The 23670-nt window shown below is 43.1% G+C and overlaps 1 protein-coding gene across 2 annotated transcripts; it reads right to left on the reverse strand.

Annotated features, from left to right (window-relative positions):
* Positions 1 to 2735: 2735 nt before the first annotated feature.
* Positions 2736 to 16522, reverse strand: LIPF (lipase F, gastric type). Of its 2 annotated transcripts, none has more exons than XM_055323129.1 (9): positions 16415 to 16522; positions 16122 to 16236; positions 15099 to 15201; positions 14425 to 14534; positions 9720 to 9856; positions 8063 to 8209; positions 5869 to 5940; positions 4942 to 5013; positions 2736 to 2972 (listed from the first exon to the last, which is right to left on the reverse strand). In XM_055323129.1, the coding sequence occupies exons 1-9, from the start codon at positions 16517 to 16519 to the stop codon at positions 2736 to 2738; spliced, it is 1098 nt and encodes a 365-aa protein (XP_055179104.1). In that variant the 5' UTR covers positions 16520 to 16522. The 2 variants fall into 2 exon arrangements, with proteins under 2 accessions (XP_055179104.1, XP_055179103.1); XM_055323128.1 differs by having other exon boundaries at positions 15099 to 15297; positions 16119 to 16236.
* Positions 16523 to 23670: the final 7148 nt, after the last annotated feature.

The raw sequence follows: 23670 nt of genomic DNA on the forward strand, positions 1-23670 counted from the left end.
GGCAAGTCAGAAGGACATTGAAGCCATTCATAGAGGCTCTCATAAGCAGTAGAAGGGAATACTTTTAATATCGCTAAGAATAAAAATTGCATTGAATTGAAACACATCAAATATGCAAAGGAACATGAATTTATTATGAGACTAAAAGAAGGGAAATTAATTTTGGAAATTAAAAAAAGGAAAGAATCATATATTTTGGGGAGCCAAACAATATATGATGAAACTTTTCTCCTATGGAAGCATCCCAGCTAATAAATGAAGAGAAAAGTGATTCGGTTAGACTATCATTGTTCCCTAACCCCTGGTGAACAACTGAATCTCGGTCCTGCAAAGACATGGATGGCTACTGACATCCTGAAAGATGAGCAGTTCTGCATTATAATTTTCATTCTAGAAAAACACAACATGGTTTATGAAGTAGCTTTTCCAAAAAAAAGATCTCACCTGATAAAGGTTATAACCTACAAAAATGGTTCTTAGCAGGGAGGATGGATGGTTTTTCCCTTAAGCTGATATTTGGCGATGTCTGGAGACATTTCGAGTTGTCACTAATTCTGTGTGTGCTGCTAACATCAGGTGGGTAGAGGCTGAGGATAAACCCTAGACTGCCCAGGATTATCTGGGCAAAATTATCTGGCAAATAAAATGTCAAGAGTGTTGGGGTTAGAAATCCTGGCTTATGGGAGATGTTAAATAATAGTACTGGAACATAACCAGCAAAATCTTGATGTTGTGAAACCACAGGCCCAAGGTTTCATTAACAACAAAAACCAAAAAATTCAAGAAATAAAAAGAAAGGGGACAGATGACCTGTAGACCTAAGGCGATAAGAGGCAGATCAACCAACAAAAGGTGAAGTGCTTCTTCGGGTTCAGATTCAAACAAACTGTAAAAAAATTTTGACATTTATGAGACAATTGGAAATCTCAACACTGACTGGATGTTTAATGATATAAAGAAAATTTTGGATGTGATAATGGTTTTATTATGTTAAAAAAGAGAGCTGATCGTCTAGAAGCACATCCTGAAATACTCATAGATGAAATATGTCATGTCTCAAATTAGCTTCAAATTAATATGGGAGCAAGGTAGCAGCTAGAGAAATAAATCCTTGGAGGTCAGCTGGTGTGTTGGCAGCTCTGATGTAGGAACGGGAGCTCTTAGCGGAGCTTCTGTGGGAGCAGATACATTTACTTGTGTTCAACAACTAAAACCAAAGCTGCCCATGTTTGTTAAATGCAGACCAGAGGGTGGTAGTTCGCTGGAAAAGTGACTGCGCTTCTCCGGAGGCGGCCGCGTGGATGAAGCGTCTGACTCTTTGCCCAGCTCCACCTCCGTGGGTATTTGTTACTCGTCTCTGAGAGTCTCCCGACTTAAAGGCTGCCAGCAAAGTTCACTGAAGTTTTGAAGTAAGGACTTTTAAATGATCTTCTTTTAGCAATTTCTTGTTGCCACTTTAATAATAAAGGGGGTAAATAAACAAGAAGACTTCAGATGTTCTAGCAAAGCTCGAGGGGCATGACCCTGTGATAAGAATCCTTAGCAGGTTGTTGTGACTACTCACCATGCTCCGGATACTAGTGAGTACAAGACACTCTCGATCTCACGTATTTCATACGTTAAACCCTACCCGTAGCATGATACGTGTGACCCAGAATGCTTAATTCATAAAACATGAGGTCACAATATTACAGGATTGATAAAATTTCTCAGGTTAGGCTGTGCTTCATGGAGATTCTGGAAGTTTGGAGGAGCCATTTTTTTGAGGGGAGGGTCATGTACCCACTGGTGGCAGTTGTATCTTCCGACTTACGTGGTCAGTGGAATGCTTCTGGACCCTGTGGCTGCCAGAACGGTGGCAGGGATGTAAGCAATCTTTTGATTAGCCGTTGCATGTTTCGTGGCCGAGGTCCAGGGATATGAAGTGGAACAGCAGGAGGGATGGAGCATACATGCTGCACCCTAGTTTCCAGAACCAGGGCTGCCCTGTTGTCTGTTGCTCCTTTCCCTCTTGGAAGTAAAAGTGAGCTGACCTTAATTGAGCTGATACCTTAATTGGCTTTTCATGAGGTCAAATATGCAAAACAGCAAGTAATATCCCCAGTGCACAGAGCAGGAGGGTGAGCAACGTACTCAATCTCAGCCATGCACCTGGGGTGTCAGTATTCAATCCCAGGACCGTCTTTTGGCCACATCTGTGACTCATGTCTCACAATCTGTGTTGGGTTTGGCAGGTGAATGGAATGGGAGGACTGGAAGAGACATTCCACTGCCCCAGGAAGGTGTACTTTCAAGTGTTTCCAGATTCATCTTGGTGAAAAATAAAAAATTTAAAAATGATTTTATTTTATTAAGTATTTATTTATTTATTTATTTATTTATTTATTTATTTGAGAGAGAGAGAGCGCGCGTGCATGCATGAGCAGGGGGGAGCAGCAGGAGGAGAAGCAGACCCCCCGCCCCGGGCAGGGAGCCCAGACACAAGGCTCCATCCTAGGACCCCGAGATCATGACCTAAGCCGAAGGCAGACGCTTAGCCGACTGAGCCACCCAGATGCCCCAAATTTAAAAATCATTTTAAATTCAAAATTACCAACGGAAAGATTGTTGATGCTAACACATTTCTGAAATCAAAATTATAGGAACAATCACCGTGTCTCAAACATGTTAGAAAACCACGTGTGGGAGAAGAACGTATTTTGGAACAATAAAAGAATAATTCCTTAAATCTAGAACTACTTATTATCTGTTCCCATCATGGAAACAATTTCATTGTAAACCGCTTGAGGGGCATCCATGGCCCAGATAAAGTCCAAGTGATTGTAAGGAGGAATCTTCCTGTGGTAAATGAGATTGGGGAGCTTAGAAAGCAAAAGGTCAACATCGTGAGGGTCGGCCAGCAAGTCGTTGCCACCGTTCCACACTGCGATTGGCACATGCATGTCTGTCAGGTTGTAGTAGGGAGGTGTGCTCTAAAACACAAGAGAGGAAAAAAAATAAAACACAAGAGAGGAAGAACCCAGTTTTTACAGGTGACCGCACTTTAAACCCCAATACTTCTTCCTTGGCCAGAGGCTATGACATTGGCTGATGATTTTTTTTTATTGAGATGCAATTGACATAAACATTGTGTTAATTTCAGGTGTGCAACATAATGATTTAATATATGTATGTGTTATGAAATAGTCGCCGTAATGAGTCTAGGTGATGCCCATCAGCCACGTGTGGTTATAATGTTTTTTCTTGTGATGGGAACTCTGAAGATCTGCTTTCTTGGCAACTCCCAAATATACAATACAGTTTTGTAAATTGTCACCATGCTTTAATCTACATCCTCAGGATGTATTTAGTTTATAAACTGGAATTTTGTACCTTTGGACCACCTTGACCCAGTTCATCCACCCAGTATCGCTCACCTGTGACAACCACTCATCTGTTCTCTGTCATCTATGAACTCAGCCGTTGTTTTTATTTTCAGATAAACAAAAACATGTAAGTGAGGTCATACAGTATGTGTCTTACTCTGACTTATTTCACTTAGTATAATTCCCTCAAGTTTGATGTGCATGGCATGGTCGAGTTTTGTAAGTAGATTTCTACCAGTGATTGCCCAGAGACAGTCGCCTTTATCCACAGAGCAAAGTAGCTGCGATAGGTTTTAGGTCAGTGCTTTTCAAACTTAAAAGTGCCTGTGAATCACCCGGGGATCTTGTTAAAATGAAGATTCTGACTCAGTACATCTGGAGGAGGAGCCGGGACTCTGCATTCTCGGTGATGCTGGCGCTGTTGGTCCTGGACCACGCCTTGAACAGCAAGGCTTTCGATAGTAATTCTTACAAATTAAAAACTTAGATTTCTACCCAAGCTCAAGGACGTGGATTTGCTTGGATCATAACGGTAATAGACTGTCTCTAATCAGACACTCTAAAGTATGATCTTGAAATGCCTTGAGTTATTTATTTTTGGCTTTGTATTGATTTACCAGTATGGTCAGTTGGTAGGCCAGTCAGTTCACTGAAGGGGTCGTATTTGTCGAATGCTTACCTGATTTTACCAATGATCAGATAAAATTCTTATAGAAACTATCATCAGTCCCATTTGCTCTTTCTAAATCACCATTTACACATAGATTTTAAGGAGGTTTATGAAGCAAGACAAGGGAATAAGTAAGGAATCACCAATTTTACCATTATCGACAGAGAATTTTGTTAGTAATGAGAATTACTAATCCAATATACTAAGTTTTCTATATTTCTATATTCCCATCTTATATAATAGCCAACTCGTCATAGCAAGATATTTCATCATACATAATTTTCCATAATATTTTAACACTTCACCATAGTGGAGGATATCCATAATAATAAACCTACTTTCCTTTATTCATGCTCCATTGTTCAAAGAGTTTTTTAAATGCTACCTTCTGGCTCTTAAATTAGTGTCACTGCTCAGTTAGTTGAAGACCATCCTGTGCTGTTTTTGGCTTGGCCGGAGGGAGGGTGGGCTTGGGATTTGTTATTACAGGTCCTCTAAGATAAATGCCTCTGATTCCTGGTAGTAGAGCCCAGTAGAAAGGTAGATACAACGAAAGTCTGTGTCTGGGTGGTTTAAGGAGGCGATGGTTGGGGGGAGGGGGAGTGTTTTCAACAATGTTTGATCTGATGAGGTGTCTTTAAAGACATCAAAATGTCACAAAAGTGGGGGGCAAGGGGGACCTTCTTCTCTACACAGTACAAGGCTGTGGGAGAAGGGAGATGGGCTGACATCTGCATGATGAAGGGATTCCAAGGAAATTACCGCCTACTTTCTAATTGCCTTAAGGATGAGTCTGGGCACCAACATTCCTTTGGAAAATATACGCATGGTCATCGTAATTTCACCTTTAGCCTTTTATAGCTTTGCCTTTCAAAATGTGAACAACGTCAATGTGAAGAAGCTTACCTGATGATAGTGCATCATGTTCTGAACTGGGCTTCCCCAGTCAAAAGCTTGGAACTTCCCGGACTTAACAGCCTAGTGCAGAGAAATGAAGAACACGAGTAAATAAAACCTCTCCTTGCCATGTGGCAAACAAAATTTGAATCCTTCCGTTTAGTTTACTTGCAATTCAAAAAATTTTTGAAAAACATTCTTCCCCTTCCAAAAGCTAAGAGTATTGTTCACCCAGGACCAGGTACTTGTGCAAGTTTAAATGTGGCTTTGCCTGAAATAATTTTTTTCTCATGGGCCGAGTCATAAAAAGTCCCTCATTTCTTTGTTGCCCAAAGTGACCGTTTTCATAAGATTTTATTTTTATTTTATTAGAAAGAATTTTTTAAAGGATGATACAGAGGGGAGAGGTAGAAGGAGAGGAAGAGAGAGAGAGAATCTGAGGCAGGTTCCACATTCAGTGCAGATCCTGACCCTGGGCTCCATGTCACGACCCCGTGATCATGACCTGAGCCAAAAATGAGAGTCAAAAGCTTAACTGATTCAGCCACCGAGATGCCCCTTATAGGATTTCCATTCATGTGGATTGATAGTTATTTTCAGCCGGCAGCCACATACTAAAAAAATTCCCTGCCAGGAACACCTGGCACTATTATAAGACTGTGCTTTAGGTAAAGAGCCAGGGGCTCAGGCACATGGAAGAAATTTTATTTTATTTTTATTTTTTCATTTTAAAAGATGTTATTATTATTCATGAGAGACACAGGGAGAGAGGCAGAGACACAGGCAGAGGGAGAAGCAGGCTCCCTGCAGGGAGCCCGACGCAGGACTCGATCCCAGGACCCCGGGGTCATGCCCTGGGCTGAAGGCAGATGCTCAACCGTTGAGCCACCCAGGGGCCCCACAAAAGAAGTTTTAACAGCATTTGAGATATGATACCTGGGACCAGTGGAGCACGTTCTGAACCGATGTTCCTGCTGGATTATGTGACAGATACACATCCAAGCGACTCTAGAAAGCAAATGCACATGCATGTATATTTGGTTTCTTAAAAACAGCTAAAATTTACATTTTCTGGTCCAGGTCAAGTGCCTAAGGGTAGCATTTACCAAAGGACACAAGCACCACAGCTCCATGTTGCTTTAGAGCTCGCAAAGCACACGTGCATGAACCAGTTGGGTTTGTATCCACTCAATGAGGACAGCTCATCACCCCTTCTATCAAAAATGGGACACGGGGCTCTGGGAAGTTTAGAGAAACGTCCAATGCCATGCAGTTCGTATTGGGGTAGCGCCAGAGAGTTTAATCTGGATCTTTAACTTCTCAGCTTTCTCTCTCCTCTGCCCAGGTGCAGAGTGCAGTAAATATAATGTCCACACACAAGCCTCTTGCTTGGCAGCCCTATACGTGCATATGTAATTATAGATACATACGTACACATCGTGCGTGCGATAGTCGGCACACATGTATAGGACACATACCATCCTAGTGCTACCCTGCTATCCTAGAAGTGCCCTAATCCACATGGATCAGACTCCGGACGACAACCTGAAATCCGTCTCTGCTGTATAGACTAGTTCGTAGTGGATCTTGGTGGCTCTGTATAGAGGATCATGGATAGAGTTGAACAAATTGACTATCATCACAGAAGAACGAAGTATCTCTCCACAGAATTTTCATGCAGAAGGATGAAATCGCTAATCTCCTTGGCTCCTCTTGTCTCTATTTTACTATGATTTTTCCCCAGAAGGCTCTTATGGACGCAGTGCAGTAATCAGGACTGCGCTTTCTTAGTGTGACAAGGGTAGACGGCTCCGTCCTTCCCACATACAACATGACAGACGTTCCCAGAGCCATGGAGATGGAGAAAAGGATGGGACTTTAATTCACTACCCAAAATAGAACCTAAGGAAAGTTCCCTTCGTTCATCTATGTTTTAAAATATCCACAGATTCTGACCAGCATTGGGAAGGAGAACGGGATGTCCTTGATTTCCACGAGGGCAGGAATGTCTCTGCTTTCACTGTTCTGTTCCCGGTAGCCACAGCACTTAGGAACGCCCCATAGATACTGTTTAGTGAGGAGGCACCTGGAGGTAGCATAGACCTTCTTATCAATAAACTTGGTTTCCTCAGGTATTCAAGGGTCTATAACTAAACCGACAATGTTGAGTGAGGATCATTTTCAATGTATAATAGTATTAGTAGCAAAGCATATGTTATTACGACGAGCTATATGCTTTGAACTAGGTTCTATATGCTTGACACACATTCGTTCACTTCATCTCCACAATAATACATTTTGGGGACACGGAAACCAAGACAGATGAGTCGTGACTCAGCTCCAAAACAGGATTCGAACGTAGGTCCCTAACCTGAATCCATGCTCTTAAACTACTTTTGATACTGCGTTTTGTCACATATGTTTTATTTATTTATTTATTTATTTATTTATTTATTTATTTATTTATTGTCACATATGTTTTAAAACCCAAACCCGATTCAAAGCAAGTGAAACAGCCAGATAAAGTATATGGACGAAAGCTGACATCAATAGTTGCTCAGAAATAAATTTTATAAAATTTATGGAAATGACTATCAGCACTAAGAACATTTATTCAATGCTCAGACATTGGTGGAGGAGAATGTCAAAAATATCGTTCCATGAATCCCCTCGCAGAATTTAAATGTTACACCTTAAGAGGTCAGGAGTGGGTAGTACTCACTATCTACAATTTTTTTTCTACATGCTATTTATTTAGGGGGCACTTGGTGCCAGAATGGAGCTGGAGGGAACGAAACTGGGAGTAATGATGTAACTTCCCTTGGGCTTGAACACAATTCTGAAGCTACTTCTACTTCTCTGGTTGTTTTTTGTTGTTGGTGGTGGTAGGTTTTCTTTCTTTGTTTGTTGTTTGTTGTTTTTAAGTAGGCTCCACATCCAGCATGGAGCCCAACACGGGGCTTGACCTCATGACCCTGAGACCAAGACCTGCATCAGATGGTTCCCCAACAGAGCCACACGGATGCCCACTACTTCTAGTTGTTTAAAGTACCATGTCTAATTGGTGGTAGGACAAGGCATTGAAATGTTGCTCAAAATATTCAGAATAGAAATGTCAATGCATACAAACCATGTTCAAGTTCTTAGTGTCAAATCCACAAATGATAAATAGGGCGTTGCTGCAGAGGAGATCCACCGTCTCGCGGGAGCACACCTCTGTGGCGAGAAATTGATCGAAGAAGTGGTGTGGGTAGAATATTTTGTTCCCAAATATAAGCTGAAAAATAAAAGCATTGATAGAGGTTTGCAAAAGTCAAGCAACGGAGAAGACCCATTAATTCATCTGGTTGACTGGTTCAGGGGTGAATAGGCTCATGAGATGTTCATGGCTCGTCATGTCACTTCGGGAATTCTAAATACTTTTCTCACTTAATTCCCACAATAAAGTTGTGGAGTGGACAGATGATCGACTTTGAATATTTATTGTTCCGCTGGGAACAGGGTGGCTCCCGGGAAGTGTAAGGCCCAAGGGGTTACAGTCTAGTCGGGCAAATAAGCGTCAAGAAATAAGATCATGAAACAACGTGGGAGACATGTCGTGAGTAAGAGCTAGATGCGTGACGTCAGCAGTAAAACACGAAAGGATCCGGAGCAGAATGGTGAGTCTGCGCCACATGGTCCGGAAGCCTCTGGAAAGACAATGAGCTGAGGTGGTCTGATTATTGAAAGTGTTTGCCTCAATTCTTATTGAGGGAAGTATCCCAGCTGTGACCCCATATCACTCAAGAGGAGACAGGAGAGAGTCAGGGCCCTGTGCTGACTACAACTGCCTGGGCGGTTATGCACCATACAAGCCGGCGTCCTGCCCCAGGCCCTAAGCTTCCGATCGAGGTCCAACATTCGTTATCATCGGTTTTGAACCCACTGTGCACATGGCCCATCACCAAAGCTGAGCCCAGTAGCAAATAAACACCTGCATCCACGCGACAGTAACTCTACCCAAGGTCATCACGTGCATTCACGCTTTGAACAAGAGCTTTACAAACGCGGTTTGACTGCAAGAGAAAGTCTCTTGGGTGCTCGACACACAGTTCAGAGTGAAAAGAAATGAATCGTCCAGAACCACGGGAGGAAAGGGCATCCTGACTCCCCTCAGCCTGCAGGACAACGGTTCCCCTGAAGGAAGCGGTGTCCCGGCCCGCGGGTGCCGGCTTCGGCAGGGTGAGAAGTAGGTGATCAGGTGCTGCAGAAGCACAGAGCATCCCCCCAACGAGCCAACGAGGCATAGCTTAGTGCATGCTCCACGCTTGGGAGCCCCACGTACAGGGGAGCTCGGGTGGGGGGGAAGGCTTGCAAAGCCAAGGGCCTTCTAGGGGCCTCCCCGAGCATTGCTTTCCCTCCTCCTTCTCCCCTTCCTTGTCCTTCCCTTTCTTTTCTATCCTTCCCCTTTCTGGTTTCCTTGGTGCAGGTGGTTGAGGCTTCTTCTGTGACTGCTTTTGTTCCTCTCCCCCCCTTCCCTGATTGTGGTTTCCATACAGCTAGGGGGGAAACATCGGGGAAGGGGAGGAGCACTCTGCACAGCTAACCCACAGAAGTGGGGAGATGCAGAGACGAAGGGGGATCCCGCCGGCTGGACGGGGAGTCAGCCAAGGTCGGAGAAATAAAACACACAAGCCCACATCTGCACCGTCGGCCATGACCCTCCACCAGGTGTTTCGTTCCTTTCCATCACTGCAAGACACGCGGACAACTTGGGATCCGAGATTCGGTTACAGAGAATCACATACCTTGAAGAGGAACGAAGGAACGAGCATGAGTTTGTTTAATAGGGTTTGCGTGTACTTCACAGTGGCAACGGGAGCTAATGCATAGAAGGTTTTGATCCGTTTAGCCAGCTTGGGATTGGTGGAAAAGGCGATGAAACCTGAAACAGAACAACACGGGCCAGTGAAGAAGGCGTGTGTGTGTTTTCCGAGCGCGACATTATTTACTCCGAATGCCCTGTACGAAGGAGATGCTGACAGTCTCCGCTTGTTCGAAGAGATCAGATTTTAGTATCTTTGTTTTATTTTCATAGATTCTCTCTGGGAACATGAGGCTAGAACTTGTAAAACATTATAATAAATTCTTTCATCTGACTGTAGAAAATAGGCCAACTTTACGATTCCCACGGGGTGGCAAAACGCTATTTATACTGCATGTAGGTCTTGAGGAGTTCAAATTCATGTCATTACAGTGAGATAATTAATCGGCATTTACTATGAGTAGGGTATGGAAGTGGGAAGATTAAAAACGTTTGAAATCTGACCAACTGAGATTTGAATCCTGACTATGTGGTTTATTAGCTTTGTGACCTTGGACAAGTCACTTAAAGGCGAAGAGCCTCATTTCCCTCATCCTAAATATGGGGCTAATAGTAAGTGCTTCAGTAGGTTTTTTTTGGGGGGGGAACCAAACGAGGTGAATTATGGAAGGTATTTCCCAGGACACTAGGCACAGTGTGTAAATGCTGGGTAAGTGAGTAGCCACAATAATTCAAACATTTCAAACATGGTGAATATATTCAGCTCTTGTCTGTAGTTAATTGCCTTGTTTTTTTTTTTTTTTAGATTTTATTTATTTATCCATGAGAGACCCAGAGAGTGAGGCAGAGACACAGGCAGAGGGAGATGCAGGCTCCAAGCAGGGAGCCTGATGGGGGACTCGATCCCAGGACCCCAGGGTCACGGGTCACGCCCTGGGCTGAAGGCAGATGCTCAACTGCTGAGCCCTCCAGGCGTCCCTAGAGTTACATGATATTATGAACAGTAGCATATTAGTAGCCTGGGCTGTGAGCTAAGCTCTATATGGTCAAACTACATAGGACAATCTCTCCCCATGGTTAATAACATTAATTAAGACATTAATTACATTAATGTCAATTAATAACATTAATTGATACTAATTAATTTTCTAGGCATTAAGAATGTCCTGGGGGAAAAAAAAAGATTTTCAAATGTAAACACCTACCTTGGCCTAATTCTACTTGAGGAAGAATGGTCTTTGCAAGAATCCTGTGTTTGGGAAGGGATCCTTTACCTGCTTGCCCCAATCTGCAGATTTTCACCCAGAGGAAACAAGAATCACACATGAAGAGTTTGCAGGGGTGTCTAGAGGTCCCTGCACTGTCAGGACGGGTGACTTCTCAGAATACGCTCGCTTGCTCCCAATAAACAATCCTCTTAGAGACACGATTCTAACAAGGATACTTCTCCCACTTCTCAGTACGCGGAAGATTCGGAGAGGCAAATTCAGAGCAGAAACACCTTCCAGAAATCTATGCGTGTGGCAATAGCAATGACAAGTCCCCTGTCAGTGACAAAGAAGAACGGAATGTTCAAAGTTCAAATGACTCCAAAGAGCGGTAGTTTGGGGTCATTTAGTGTCAGTTCTACTCATCTCAATAAATCCTGGGAAATAGTTTGCCTTGCATCTCGAGTTTCATAACCCTGGATCATCGAGAGAAGTTTAAACTCTATTCGATGTGTGCTGTTTAAAAAAAGCAGCAGTGTGTCAAAAGTCAAGGTGGATTTCCCTCCAAAACGGTGAAATTTTGGAATGGTTTGAGAAACGGAAGGAGTCAATTTTAGTAATCTAGAACATCTCCCCCTTTTTAATAAAGGATTGTGAGGAGTTCCTGGATGGCCCGTTGGTTGAGCATCCGATTCTTGGTTTCTGCTCAGGTCGTGATCTCAGGGTCGTGGGATCCAGCCCCCGAGGGGCTCCACGCTCAGTGGGACATCCGCTTGAGATTCCCTTCCTGCACACGCACAGGCTCCCTCTAAAATAAATAAATAAATCTTCTGTTCTTTAAAAAAAAAAAGGATTTTGAGTCAACCTTTGACCACGTGTGACTGATGCTGTGCTGTAACTGCCCAGATTCCTCTTCCTGCCTGAGGCCTTTGTCCAACCCCAGGGGCGGGGATGGTTGTGACTCATCTCTGATTTCGCTTTTGCTCAAGAGAATCCAAGATTGTCAAAGGATTCAAGGGAATCGCTTTCCCAGGGCACGTGTGCATCAAATGCTGGTTGGCAAGTTGGGAAAAAGGCTCGGCCGCCTAGTCCCAGTCAAGACTCTGAAGAGCCATCTCCTACAGCGTCGACGGGCCTTCGTGGGACGGTGTCACCTTCTCCCTCTGACTACTCTCACTTCTCTGCCCTTGGCCCCAGAGGTGTTTGTTTATAAAACGCCCTGGATACCAATCCTCATCTCCCTGGAAGCTGTGCCCAAGGCCTCACGGAACTTTTCCTTTAAAATTCTATACGTAAGGGATGCCTGGGTGGCTCAGGGATTGAGCGTCTGCCTTCCGCTCACATGGTGACCCGGGGGTCCCGGGATCGAGTCCCAGCGCTGCTTCTCCCTCTGCCTGTGTCTCTGCCTCTCTCTGTGTGTCTCTCCTGAATAAATAAGTAAAGTCTTTTAGAAAAAATAAGAAATGATTTTTAAAATTAAACTAAGTTAAATTTTATAGGTGAGAGGCACCAGCGGGTCAGTCGGGTCAGTCGATTGAATGTCTGCCTTGGGCTCAGGTCATGACCTCGGGTCCCGCCGTGGGTCCCCCTGCTGGTGTGCTCCCTCACGTGCTGTCTCCCTCTCACTTTACATAAGTGAATAAAATCCTTAAAGTTCTATAGGTGCGATGCACGCACCCAGCCGCCACTTCACCTGCTTCCCTGCATAGACGTCTACACGGGGCTGTTCTGAAGGCTTGGCTTCCCACGGGCCAGGTCAGCAGCCACGGTGAGGCCTGCACAACACACGGACACACATCGTGGCTCCTCCCCAGTGGCCCTTCCCCCTCCCTCCATCGCTCTCTCTGTCATGCTCTCGGGCTCACCTGGTGCAGCTGTCACCTGACTGGGCCTGTGCGGTTGTCCCTACACCTGACCCGCTGCCAAATCCCTCCCTGACTTCAGGCCACAGGACGCCTTGGCAGCCCCCTGCACAGTTGGCCTCCTTCTCCTTCTTAGAACTCATTCTCCTCCCGCCTCCACACCAGGTCCTCTGCTTTCCTCCCAGCGCTGACACCATCGTGTCTCACTTCTGCATCTGATTCCTCCCCATCCTCCAAAGTAAGGGTGGCCCAGGCCTTGTCCCTTGGGCTCCTCCTCTCTCCAGTCAGAATGCGCTCCCCTGGTCATTGCATCCTGGCTCACGTACATTTTGGGGTTTTCAGTCCGGTCCTCTCCCCTGAACTCCAGATTTATATCACCACCCGACTGCGTAGCCCTCCACTTTGATCTCCAACGGGTGCCTGACAGCCAGCAGCCAGAAAACAGGGCCCCCGCCCTCCAGACCCTTGTCACCGCCGACCCCTCGGGGCTGAGCATCCCCGTGGCTCCAGGTGCTCAGGCCACAAGTCTTGCGTCGTCCTGGACTCCTTCCCTTATACCCTGAACCTGATGTAGAGGCAAGTCATGTAGGTTCCACCTCCAGAACTCAACTGTGCACCCAGGCCCGACCCGCATCCGGGTCACTGCCAGGCCTCGAGAGGGTTACTCTGAGCCCCTAGCTGGTTCTTCTACCCCGGCCTTTGTTCCTCACCAGCAGCTGAAGGGGATCCTGTCAATGGGCTGTGTAACCTCTGATCCCGAGGAGGAGCCTGAGGTCAGATCCTGGAACTCCTGTCTTCAAAATTGGAGTTCCCTGTGGTCCCCTTTACACTCAGAGTGAGAGCTGAAATCCCTACCACAGCCTGAAAGTCCCGAGCTGTCCGGCCTCCTCGACGGCACCCCCACCTCAGCTCTTGCTTTGCGTCCGATGAAGCTACACGGTGAGGTGCTTCATCCATCTCCATCCCTTGAACAGGCTGCAACCTCGGAGCCTGTGCACCTGCTGTTCCCTCTTCCCAGAGCGCAGTCTCTCAGGCATGCACGGTGCCCCCCACCCTCCCGCCCCAGGGAGTGCTGGTGCTGTTCTTGTCTGCACTCGCTGCATCCCCTCTGACGCTCCCAAACAGCCTGTCCTAATTTACCTGCTTCCCGTGGCATCACCATTACCTAACCTACTCCGTATTTTACTTTCTAATCCTTGTTACTCTCCGCCTCCCCCTAGAGCATACAGGGACAGAAAGCCTCATCTACCTTATTTATTGCTATGCTCTTAGGACACGTTGCGAACGCTCCATAATTGTGGTTGAATGGATGGAGTAAGTTTCGCCTGGAGGTCGTGAGGGTGTCTCAGAGTGTGGGCTCGGGGTGCTGGTTGCCTGAACTGGTGGCTCAGCTACCCAGTCTGTCTACCTGCATCACCTTGCACAAACTATTCACTCTCCCGTTTTGTTTCCCATACGTACAATAGGAATAATCATTGTCCCTATGTTGTGGGACTGCCGTAACCGTTACTATATATGATGAACAGAAAGCAATTGGCATGGCCACCAACATGCCGGCATGGCCACTGGGAAGGGGTTCCCACAGGCCAGACCACCCGCATCAGCTGTTTTTACCCACCAATGGTGGTGCCCTGAGAATGGCCAACGTAGTGTAGCTTGTCTTGTCCTGTTTTCTTCAAGATGAAGTCAATGGTGGCGGGAAGGTCATATTTAGCCATCTCGTCAAAGCTGCAAGAAGAAAAGGGACAGAAAACAAGTGAATACATTTCCTCGCTAGATTTCTAAAGGTCAAGCATTTCTATAGCCAAGCCTCTCTTTGGGAAATAGAAAACCAGGCTCTCGAAGCATCGCTGCTTCTAGGCCGTTAGTGTCAGGTGTTTGGACAGGGGCTTCTTAGAACAGCCGATGTCATTTCTGAAGCAGAGCATCCCAGCTGCCACTGGATGCAAACAGGCGGCATCTGTAGGTGGGGATTCTTTCCATCGCTAAACACCAACATCAGATTTAATGCTCCTGCGTGAGCCACGCCAGTGCCCCAGCAGGGGAGTCACATCTCCCTCTCAATCACTCCCCACACATCGCCTAGAACCATCTTTCAAAACGGGAAGCGGGCTTCTGCTACCCACTTGTTGGAGACCGTTGGATCAGGATAAAAATCACCTGATTTTTTCCTACTCAGAGCGTCATACGTTAAAACGGGACTGGAGTGGCGTTTGCGCTCACGAATCCCCGTGCTTTTTCAACTCCATGTTTATTTTTAATTGTCCGTCTTTAATTGTCCCTTTTCTTTACCTGAAAGCCCAGAATTCAACGGAGTCTGGCGAGTAGTACAGATTCCTCCTGGCCCAGGTGTTGCCCCTGCTGTTCCCCAGCCACACGTCGTACCCGGCGTCGGCCAGGATGAAGGCCAGGCTGTTGTTGGGCAGGTTGGAGATCCAGTTTGTGGCTGATGCGAGCAAACCGTGTTGCAAAAATGCAACAGGTCTCTGGCCTGAGAAAGGAGATTGTATCCAAGCTTTACATACTCATTTCTCATTTTGACAAACATGAAGACGGAAATGGGCTTTCAGACGAGTAGAGTTCATTTGCTTGATTGAGTTGAATATTTGGATCTATTATCTGAATTATGGGGGGTGGTCTCTCAAGTGACAAAATGTATCAGACTGTGCTTTTCAAACATGTGCAGTTTACCGTCTGCCAATTATACCCCAGAAAGCTTTTGAAAACCTTGTATTCGAGGGAAATTCAGCATGACGTCAGTTTCAGTGAATTGTGAGTGGGAAAGTGATAGGGATCCTGCTAACTCTACTCTTTTAGATTTCACGATTCTCCCACAATGAGGAGAAGATACGTTTTTATTTAAATCACCTCCATCTGTTTAGGAAACGAGCCTCAAGTCGCCTCCCCATCCTTCCTACTGCAACGCCCATCCTGGCTGACTTCCTGATGCCCCAGGACTCGGTGTGGTTATTATTCCTAGAGCAAGTTTTCCTTGCCCTCCACTGGCTGAGCTGGGCACTTTTGCCAGAACTCCTGGTGTAATATCCTCTGTAGAGCCCTAGCTCTAGCGTTGCACTTATCACATGTTATTATAACCATCTGGTCACGCATCTCATTGGCTTGATGGTGATCTCTCTGAAGACTGATATTAGGCTTCGTCACTGTTGCATTTCCAGAATGAGCAAGACTCACTATGTCATAGGGAGCAATGAAAGGAGGAAGCAAGGGGGGAAAGGAACATGGATGGAATGCAGGGAAGAAAAGAGAGAGGGTGAGAGGAAGGGAGAAAAAGGGAGGGAGAAAGGATTATACCTATATTCTCTGAATTTTTCCTCCCATAAGGAATTCTGTTGATCTCAAGGATATAACCGTCTTCGGTCACGACTTCATATTCCTCAGTTGGGTATCCCCAGTAGGTGATCATCTGACTCTGATGAGGAAAAACAAAGCTTTCTGTTTTAGCTGAGTTTTTAAACACATCTAGTAAGTAGATACTGTTAGCTGTTCTTGATCAGTCATGGAAAAGCTTCAACGCGCCACGATTCTAAGTCATGGCAGGAGCTCTTGGTTCTGTAGGATCCCCTCCCCCCACCCACCTGGGAACTTACTATATTCATGGTCACTTCAGGGTTTGTGGGATGTAATTTTCCAAATAAACCATGTGTGGTTCCAAGTGTAGATAACAAACTCGCCGCTGTGAATAGCAGCCACATTGTGGTCTTGCCTGAAACACAAGAGTAACCGGTGCCATGGGTGTTAGCCCTTTACACTTTCATGATGCTTGTATTTTGTGCTAATTTGACCTTCATGCAAACTGTACAAAAGCTTAGGTTTGATTATATTCTATGGGGCAATGAACTGGGACGGGAGGATGGCCGCATAGGTGTTTTAATGCTTCATGTGTTTTCACTCTACTCGATTCCTTTTAAGAATGGTTCTCACTTGGTTTTCAAGTCATATTGAGCACATCTTAATTGATAAAAATATCTTCAAATTCTCTGGCACTACATTCTATTATATTCTTGTTCTGCCTTATTTTTTAAGGTTTTGGCCAACTTATTTTGAGAGCCCAAAGTCCTGGGGCGGGGGGGCATTGTGCGAACATTTGATTTTCCTAGATTCAGTCTCAATATAATACCCATTCCAACCCCTCATGATATTTTTAATACAGCTTATAAATATTTATTAATCTGAGGTGATTATATGGGACAATTCCACTTCTGGGTATTTATCCAAAGGAAACAAAAAACCACTAACTCAACAAGATATCTGCACCTCCATGTTCACTGCAGCATTATTTGCAACAGCCAAGCCATGGAAACAAACTAAGTGTCCGTTGATGGATAAATGGATAAAGAAAATGTCACACACACACATACACACACAAATACTATTATCAACCTTTAAAAAGAAGGAAGTCTTGCCATAGAAGACAATATGAATAGACCTCAAGAGCATTATGTTCAGTGAAATAAATCAGACAGTGAAAGACACATACCGTATGGTCTCACTTATGTGTCACATCTAAACAAACAAATCCCTAAACAAAAGCCAAACAGCTGAACTCATGGATACAGAGAATAGATGGGTGGTTACCAGAGGCAGGGAGGTAGAAACAGAATGAAACAGGAGAAGGGGATTAAAAAGTATAAACTCCCAGTTATAAAACAGATGTCAGGGGGATATAATATACAGCATGGAGACTATAGTTAGTGTATTATATTTTTTAAGTTGCTAAAAGAGTAGATCTTAAAAGTTTTCATCTCAGGAAAAAATGATTCTGTAACTGTATGGTGATGGGTGTGAACTAGACTTATTGTGGTGATCATCTTGTAATACATACAAATATCGAATCCTTAATGTTGTAGACTTGAAATTGATATAATGTTGATCAATCATATTTGAATTAAAAAATAAAAAGAAAAAATACTATAACACTCTCTCCCCAAAGAGAAAAAAGTGAAGCAGATACGTTTGTATTTATATGAAAAGTTATCTCAGATGTATAAAAACAAGGCACAGAATACAGTTCATTTGGTAGATGCAGTATAGTGTATGTGATACCATTTATGAAACTAAAAGCGCATCATTTGAAAAGTAAAACAAGAACACCATAATTATTAGGTTTCCTGTACCTATAACATAGTACACACCAGTGACACAATGTCCTTGCTATAAAATGAATGTTTTGCTTTGAGTTACCTGAAAAACTGAATTGCCCAACTTAAAATTGATCAGCCTTGCTTGTCAACATGTGGTCCTTGAGGCAGCTGGTCAGCATTTTCTCTTGGACAATAAGGAATTCCCCATATACTCAGACTTATTAGAACTAAACTGATGTTCTTTTCCATTTTTACATCTTGATTGAAATTACAATTTTAAACTTTTTTCCAAATGGGCACTTCTATGGCCCACTACTTTTCTGATCTTGTGATGCTAATTATCACTTATTTCTCAGCATAGACAAAATATTTGACATTAGATCCAGAACATCTAACCTCCCTTCTATGTTGTAACCACCAACCACAAGTTTGAGAATCCTCAGATATTAAGTTGATGAAAAAGCCTCAAGGGAGAAGAGATATTTTCCCTCAAATATTTGAAGAGACACCACGTGAAGGACAGTTTTTTTTTTGAAAGACAGTTTTAAATCAATTCATTTTTAGTGTGTAGGAAATAAGTCTTTCCATACATATTTGCTAAGAAACTGCTAAGTGTTGGGGTCCTGAGTGGCTCAGTTGGTTAAGCGTATGCCTTCAGCTCAGGTCATGACCTCAGAGTCCTGAGTCTGAGCTTGGGGTTGGGCTCTCTGCTCAGCTTGGAGTCTGCGTCCCCCTTTCCCTCTGCCCCTCCCAACCACTCGTGCTTTCTCTCCTTTCTCAAATAAATAAATAAATAAATAAATCTAAAAAAGAAAAAGAAACTACCAAGTATCAGGAACAATATTTGGTGGTCACACATGGAAAGATTTTAATTCCGCATAGTGAAGAGCTGTGTAAGACTTGGATCATTGGACTCAAGTGGCAATCTTTGGAAAGAGGTGATTTCTCAGTTGCTGATGTTTCAACAAAGGCGTATAACCATTTGTCAGAGTTCATATAGAACACTTAGCATAGTCTCCAACCAACTAGAAAACCAGACTGAAGCTCTCAAGACCTCAATCTGACCCTCTGGTCCAAGAATTTGGCCCCTTAGTTAGTGTAGGATTAGATTAAATAGTGTCTCTTACAAATGGATTTTTAACCATGTTTCTACAAAGATATTTTAGAAAGGGACAAACTTGTACATGAAGGCCAACCAGCAGTTTTTCAACATTCAAAATGCTGAATTAATAAGCAAATCTGTCATCTAGTAATTAATAAATTCACATACAAATAAAAAAATCCAAGAATAAATAAGACCTTAGAAGAATGATCCCTAACTTAAATAGACACATTTATATTAAGTTAAATATGCAACAAATATGAACACTTTTTAAAAATGCAAGAGTTGTGCTATAGGAAATAATGAGTTCAATAATTCAAATATGAATTTTGCCCAAAAGATGTTATACTCACGGTCTCCTCAGAAACAAGATTATGTTTCTCTTGAAGTGTAGTGTTTTGGTCAACGTTGCCTTTACTTCTTATATACAAAATTTTCCATAATGGCCAGGATTACTCAGCCACTGATTACATTTCCATAAATCTTAATATCTGGACATAATCTAAGTATCAGAGGACAAACCTAAAAATCAAATACCACATTGATTTTCACATATTGTTGAGTTAGCACCTTTAACTTCTAAGAACCACAAATATTGGCCAAAGGAGTTATGGCTAAAAATTATTTAGGGAGCATTGAAAATGATTCTTGATAAGCTTAAACATACAGAAAGTGTTGAACCAAAGGTATAAGGCAAAAGATTATGGAGTGAAGCCCAGATAAAGGGATTTAAGATGACAAAGGGCCTCCTCTTGTTCTTTAAAAATACAGTGTATAAACGATTCTGACTGGATACTTAAATGACCGCCTGCAAATGAATGTAATCAGCAAGGATTAGTGTGTTATTCTGGTCTTTGACCAGGGTCTCTAACTCACCAGATAATGATCTAGCTCATATATGAAACCCAGCCACTGCCCTTTAAAAACATATGGGTGGTGTCATTTTCTTCATATAAGATCATTATCTGGAGATTGAACAATGTAACTGTGTTAATAAATGACCCGGAAAATTTAAAAATGAGTCCTTCAGAAATACAAGTGACCCTTTGCAACCTTCACAGGCCCCTGTAGCTCACAGTGAGAGGGACAGGGAATCCTGTTTGGGCTTCTCAAAATAGTTAGCCGTGTATTAGGAATCACCATTTTTTAAGAAGTCCTTAAACTGCTGGCAGAAAAAGTGAAGGAATAACTGCTGCTGGAAAGCTATAACAGCAATTTCTCACCAAGAACCCTCATACAGCTGACTGGGTTTGCTTGCTTTGAATAAACTAGGAAAAAGTTAGGGTTTATCAAACGCCACATGTATTTGCATGTTTTTATGTTTCTAATGTCCAGCCCCAGTCAACTGAATCAGAAGCCCGAGGCTGCTCACTAAGCCTTGGCATTTAAAAAGAAAAACAACACTTCGTGTTCATTCTGATGCATTTGTGAGACCCGAGAACCACGACCCAGGGAGAGACTGCAGAGGGGAAGAGAAGATGGTCCCAGGCTCCCACTGTCCCAAGAATGGAGTTCAGATGGAAAAGAATGTATTTCATCAATGGAACAGGCATTTTTGGAGAACTCTTTTGTTCTGGAGTAGAGTGTTCCTAAAGTTCCCACCCCAACTGATGTCTCTTTTTCTTACGATTTTCTGTTGTACTTTGGTGACAGTGAAGTTCACTTTAGCCCATATATCTCCCCTGTTTTGTATTGCTTCTTAATGACTTCAGAGCATGCTCTATTAATTCAAGAAGATGAACTTCGTTAGAACACATATTTATATCACTACAGAATATGGTGAAGGGCTTTTCACTCAGCAGGTGCTTAGTATGTTAGATATTAAGTGAATTAGCTTATTTCCCGCATCATTTCACAAATATATGAAGCAGCTCTTGGTGCTTAGGAAATGAATTTATTTGACTGTCCTCATAAAATCCCAAAGTTTTGTTATCACTTGGGGGTGATAACATTGTCTTTACCACTCCTCTTAGAAAACTAGAAGTTTCCTCTTAGAAACCTCATTATGCTGAATAGTTGGCACTGACATTATAAGAGACAGATATTCATAACCTGGGGCCCATGTAAATATGTGCATTTCTAAGGTGAGTTGTTCCATGACTTCCATTAAATTCTCAAATTTGTCCTTCACCTATAGGAAGGTTAAGAATCATTGAGACTAGGTCATGGCTAACAATCTTTCATATGACAATTGCAAAATGCTCAATAAATGCACGTTCAATAAGACTTAATGGCAATGAAAAGCAAAATATTTACAATGACAGAAGGATTCCCTCCAGGTTAAAAAAAAACAAAACATGATGCAAAAGGTTATTTAGTGTGTATTATGAATTCAATGTCAACATTGAAGAAAGTAATATCAGTGATAGATATGGTACTGATTACTTCTGTAACTATTTTGTAGAACTAAAATATTACAGCCAAACTTAAGAAATACCATGAAAGAATATGAAAAATAAATGTTAGCATTAAGGAAAAACAATTCCATGGTCAATTAAAAAAAATCCCAGAATTTTGCATCTGGTAAGATTTTTTTTATATGGTGTCAATAATTTTGTAAATCTCATAGCTAATATCCTGAAGTACTCCATGGCCCCAGATCAAATCCAATTGATTGTAGGAGGTAGAGACAGAGGTGAATGAGGTTAGGGACTTGACACAGGACGTTGCTGACATCCTTCACATCAGATGGAGGCCTTTCCCCATCCATGTCAGTCAGTACTGTCAGTCACATGGTAATGCAAAAGAGTCAGCTAAAAGAACACAAGGAATTTTCACAATCTCTCTTAGAAGTAAAACTGGGTCTTCATAAAACTGTTTTACTAAAAGAGAATGTGTATTTTCTTAATACTATTTTTGTTATTAGTAAAAGTGAGTTGGTGATAAAATGTATAGCTTCTAGAAAAAAAGGCCACTTGTGCGTTAGCCAATGTAAAGTTCCATACCAGGGAAGCCCCACTATACCTGGCAAGCTTTGGTGCCCTTCTACACACAGACAGAGGTTAGGGGAGAGACAATATTTTTATTCCTAATCCTTAAAGCAACAGTGAAATATTTGATTACAAATCAAACCGGATCTGCTCTGTTGGCTCTCTCAAAAAAAAAAACCATAAAAAACAAAGAGAGGTGTGTTTTAGACTTTCTAGATAAAGACCAGTCTTGGGTTAATAGCTATTTTCCTATTCTGGCCAATTGGTCTTGAATTGATCCTTTAGGTCTAGAGATATGGGTGTTGATCTACCCTCAGGTTCAACAAGTCCCTGCCCTAACCCTGCTGAGGTTTGCCCCTGCTCTCCTCCCGTGCTGCCACCACTTGGGTTAGACGAGTTTAGAAGAGTCCTTATCAACACGATGGAGGCAAGTGGAGACAGGGGAGGAAAATGAGGAGCCATTGGCCAAGAGAGGTATTGGGATAGAATTATGGAGAACTACTCTTGGATATTTTAACTAAGAAGTTACAAGCAGAATCTGCTGCCTTAATCAGCATCTTCATAGAGGACAGAAGGGTTGGAACAAAGTTTTCTTTGGCTGTGTTATAAGATGCTCAGGGCAGGTTGAAGAGATTAAAAAATATTAAGACTCCCTTAGCTTCAGAAAACACTTTGTACATTGTATATACAATCTTTAGAGCCAACCTGGGAGATAGTCAGTAGGTATCGCCTCTGATTTACAGGTGAGAAAACCTGCTCAAGGAAGTTCATTGAGTTAGAGTGTACAGTTAGTGACCAGAGAAGCTGGGAGCAGGGATTCAGGCTATAGGCATAGTTCACCTTCCAGGTGACTGAGGGGCTCTCTGGGCACCTATGGAAAGTCACTGCATTCACTTACCATAGTGGCCATGACAAAGTACCACAGGCTGCATGTCTTAAACAATAGAAATAGAAGTTTGACATCAAGGTGTCAGCAGGGTTGGTTTCTTCTGAGCCCTCTCTCCTTGGCTCTCAGAAGGCCACCATCTCCTTGTGTCTTTACATCATATTCCCTCCGTCCCTGTCTGCGTCCAAACTTCCTCTTCTTATAAGAATACCAGTCATATTGGACTAGGGCCTCTGTAAAGCCTGCAGGTGTAAGTAGTTCACTTTCCAGTCAACAACTTTTGAGGAAGTTTCCAAGGCAAAGCAAATGAAAGGCCAATCTCCAAACTTGGCTTATAAGCTGCCTTCTTATTATCACTTAATGAATCATCTCAGTATTAGAAGGGCTGGCTCAGATATCCACAATCATGGGAGCCATATGGGATGCTTGGCATTGGAGGAAGTTAGGGTTCAAGAGCCTGTGGATCTTGGATTAGTAGGTTAACAGCTTGATTGGAAATTTTGTGCCTTGGAGGAAATCAGAAGATTGGAATCTCCACATATCTCAGCTCCATGGAGGAAGAAACCAAGGGCTGTCACGTGCACTGGAGCACTCAGCAGGTTAGCCGGCAGAATTTGAAAGACTGGGAAAATTCATTTTCTGAAATATTCTGCTGGGAACAATGGAATGCTAAATAAGCAACTTCAGAGCACACATTTAGTGAGATATTTATTAATTCCTTTGTTGTCAAACAGTCCTAGTTTTATTTCTTGAGAACACCCAACTATAGAGTTTGATATTTAACATATAACACCTTCAGCTACGTATTCTAACATTTTGTGATCACCAGAAATTGTCCAATATT

Source organism: Nyctereutes procyonoides, unplaced genomic scaffold (genome assembly GCF_905146905.1).
Source record: "Nyctereutes procyonoides isolate TBG_1078 unplaced genomic scaffold, NYPRO_anot_genome, whole genome shotgun sequence".
Classification (NCBI taxonomy): Eukaryota; Metazoa; Chordata; class Mammalia; order Carnivora; family Canidae; genus Nyctereutes; species Nyctereutes procyonoides.

Excerpts from the sequence above, each read along its gene's own strand:
- LIPF (XM_055323128.1), bottom strand. The coding sequence starts at position 16,519 with ATGTGGCTGCTATTCACAGCGGCGAGTTTGTTATCTACACTTGGAACC. Across the intron at positions 14,535-15,098 it reads GTTGAATTCTGGGCTTTCAG|CTTTGACGAGATGGCTAAAT; the intron begins GTAAAGAAAAGG and ends TTCTTCTTGCAG. Across the intron at positions 9,857-14,424 it reads TTCTCAGGGCACCACCATTG|GTTTCATCGCCTTTTCCACC; the intron begins GTGGGTAAAAAC and ends GTTCTGTTTCAG.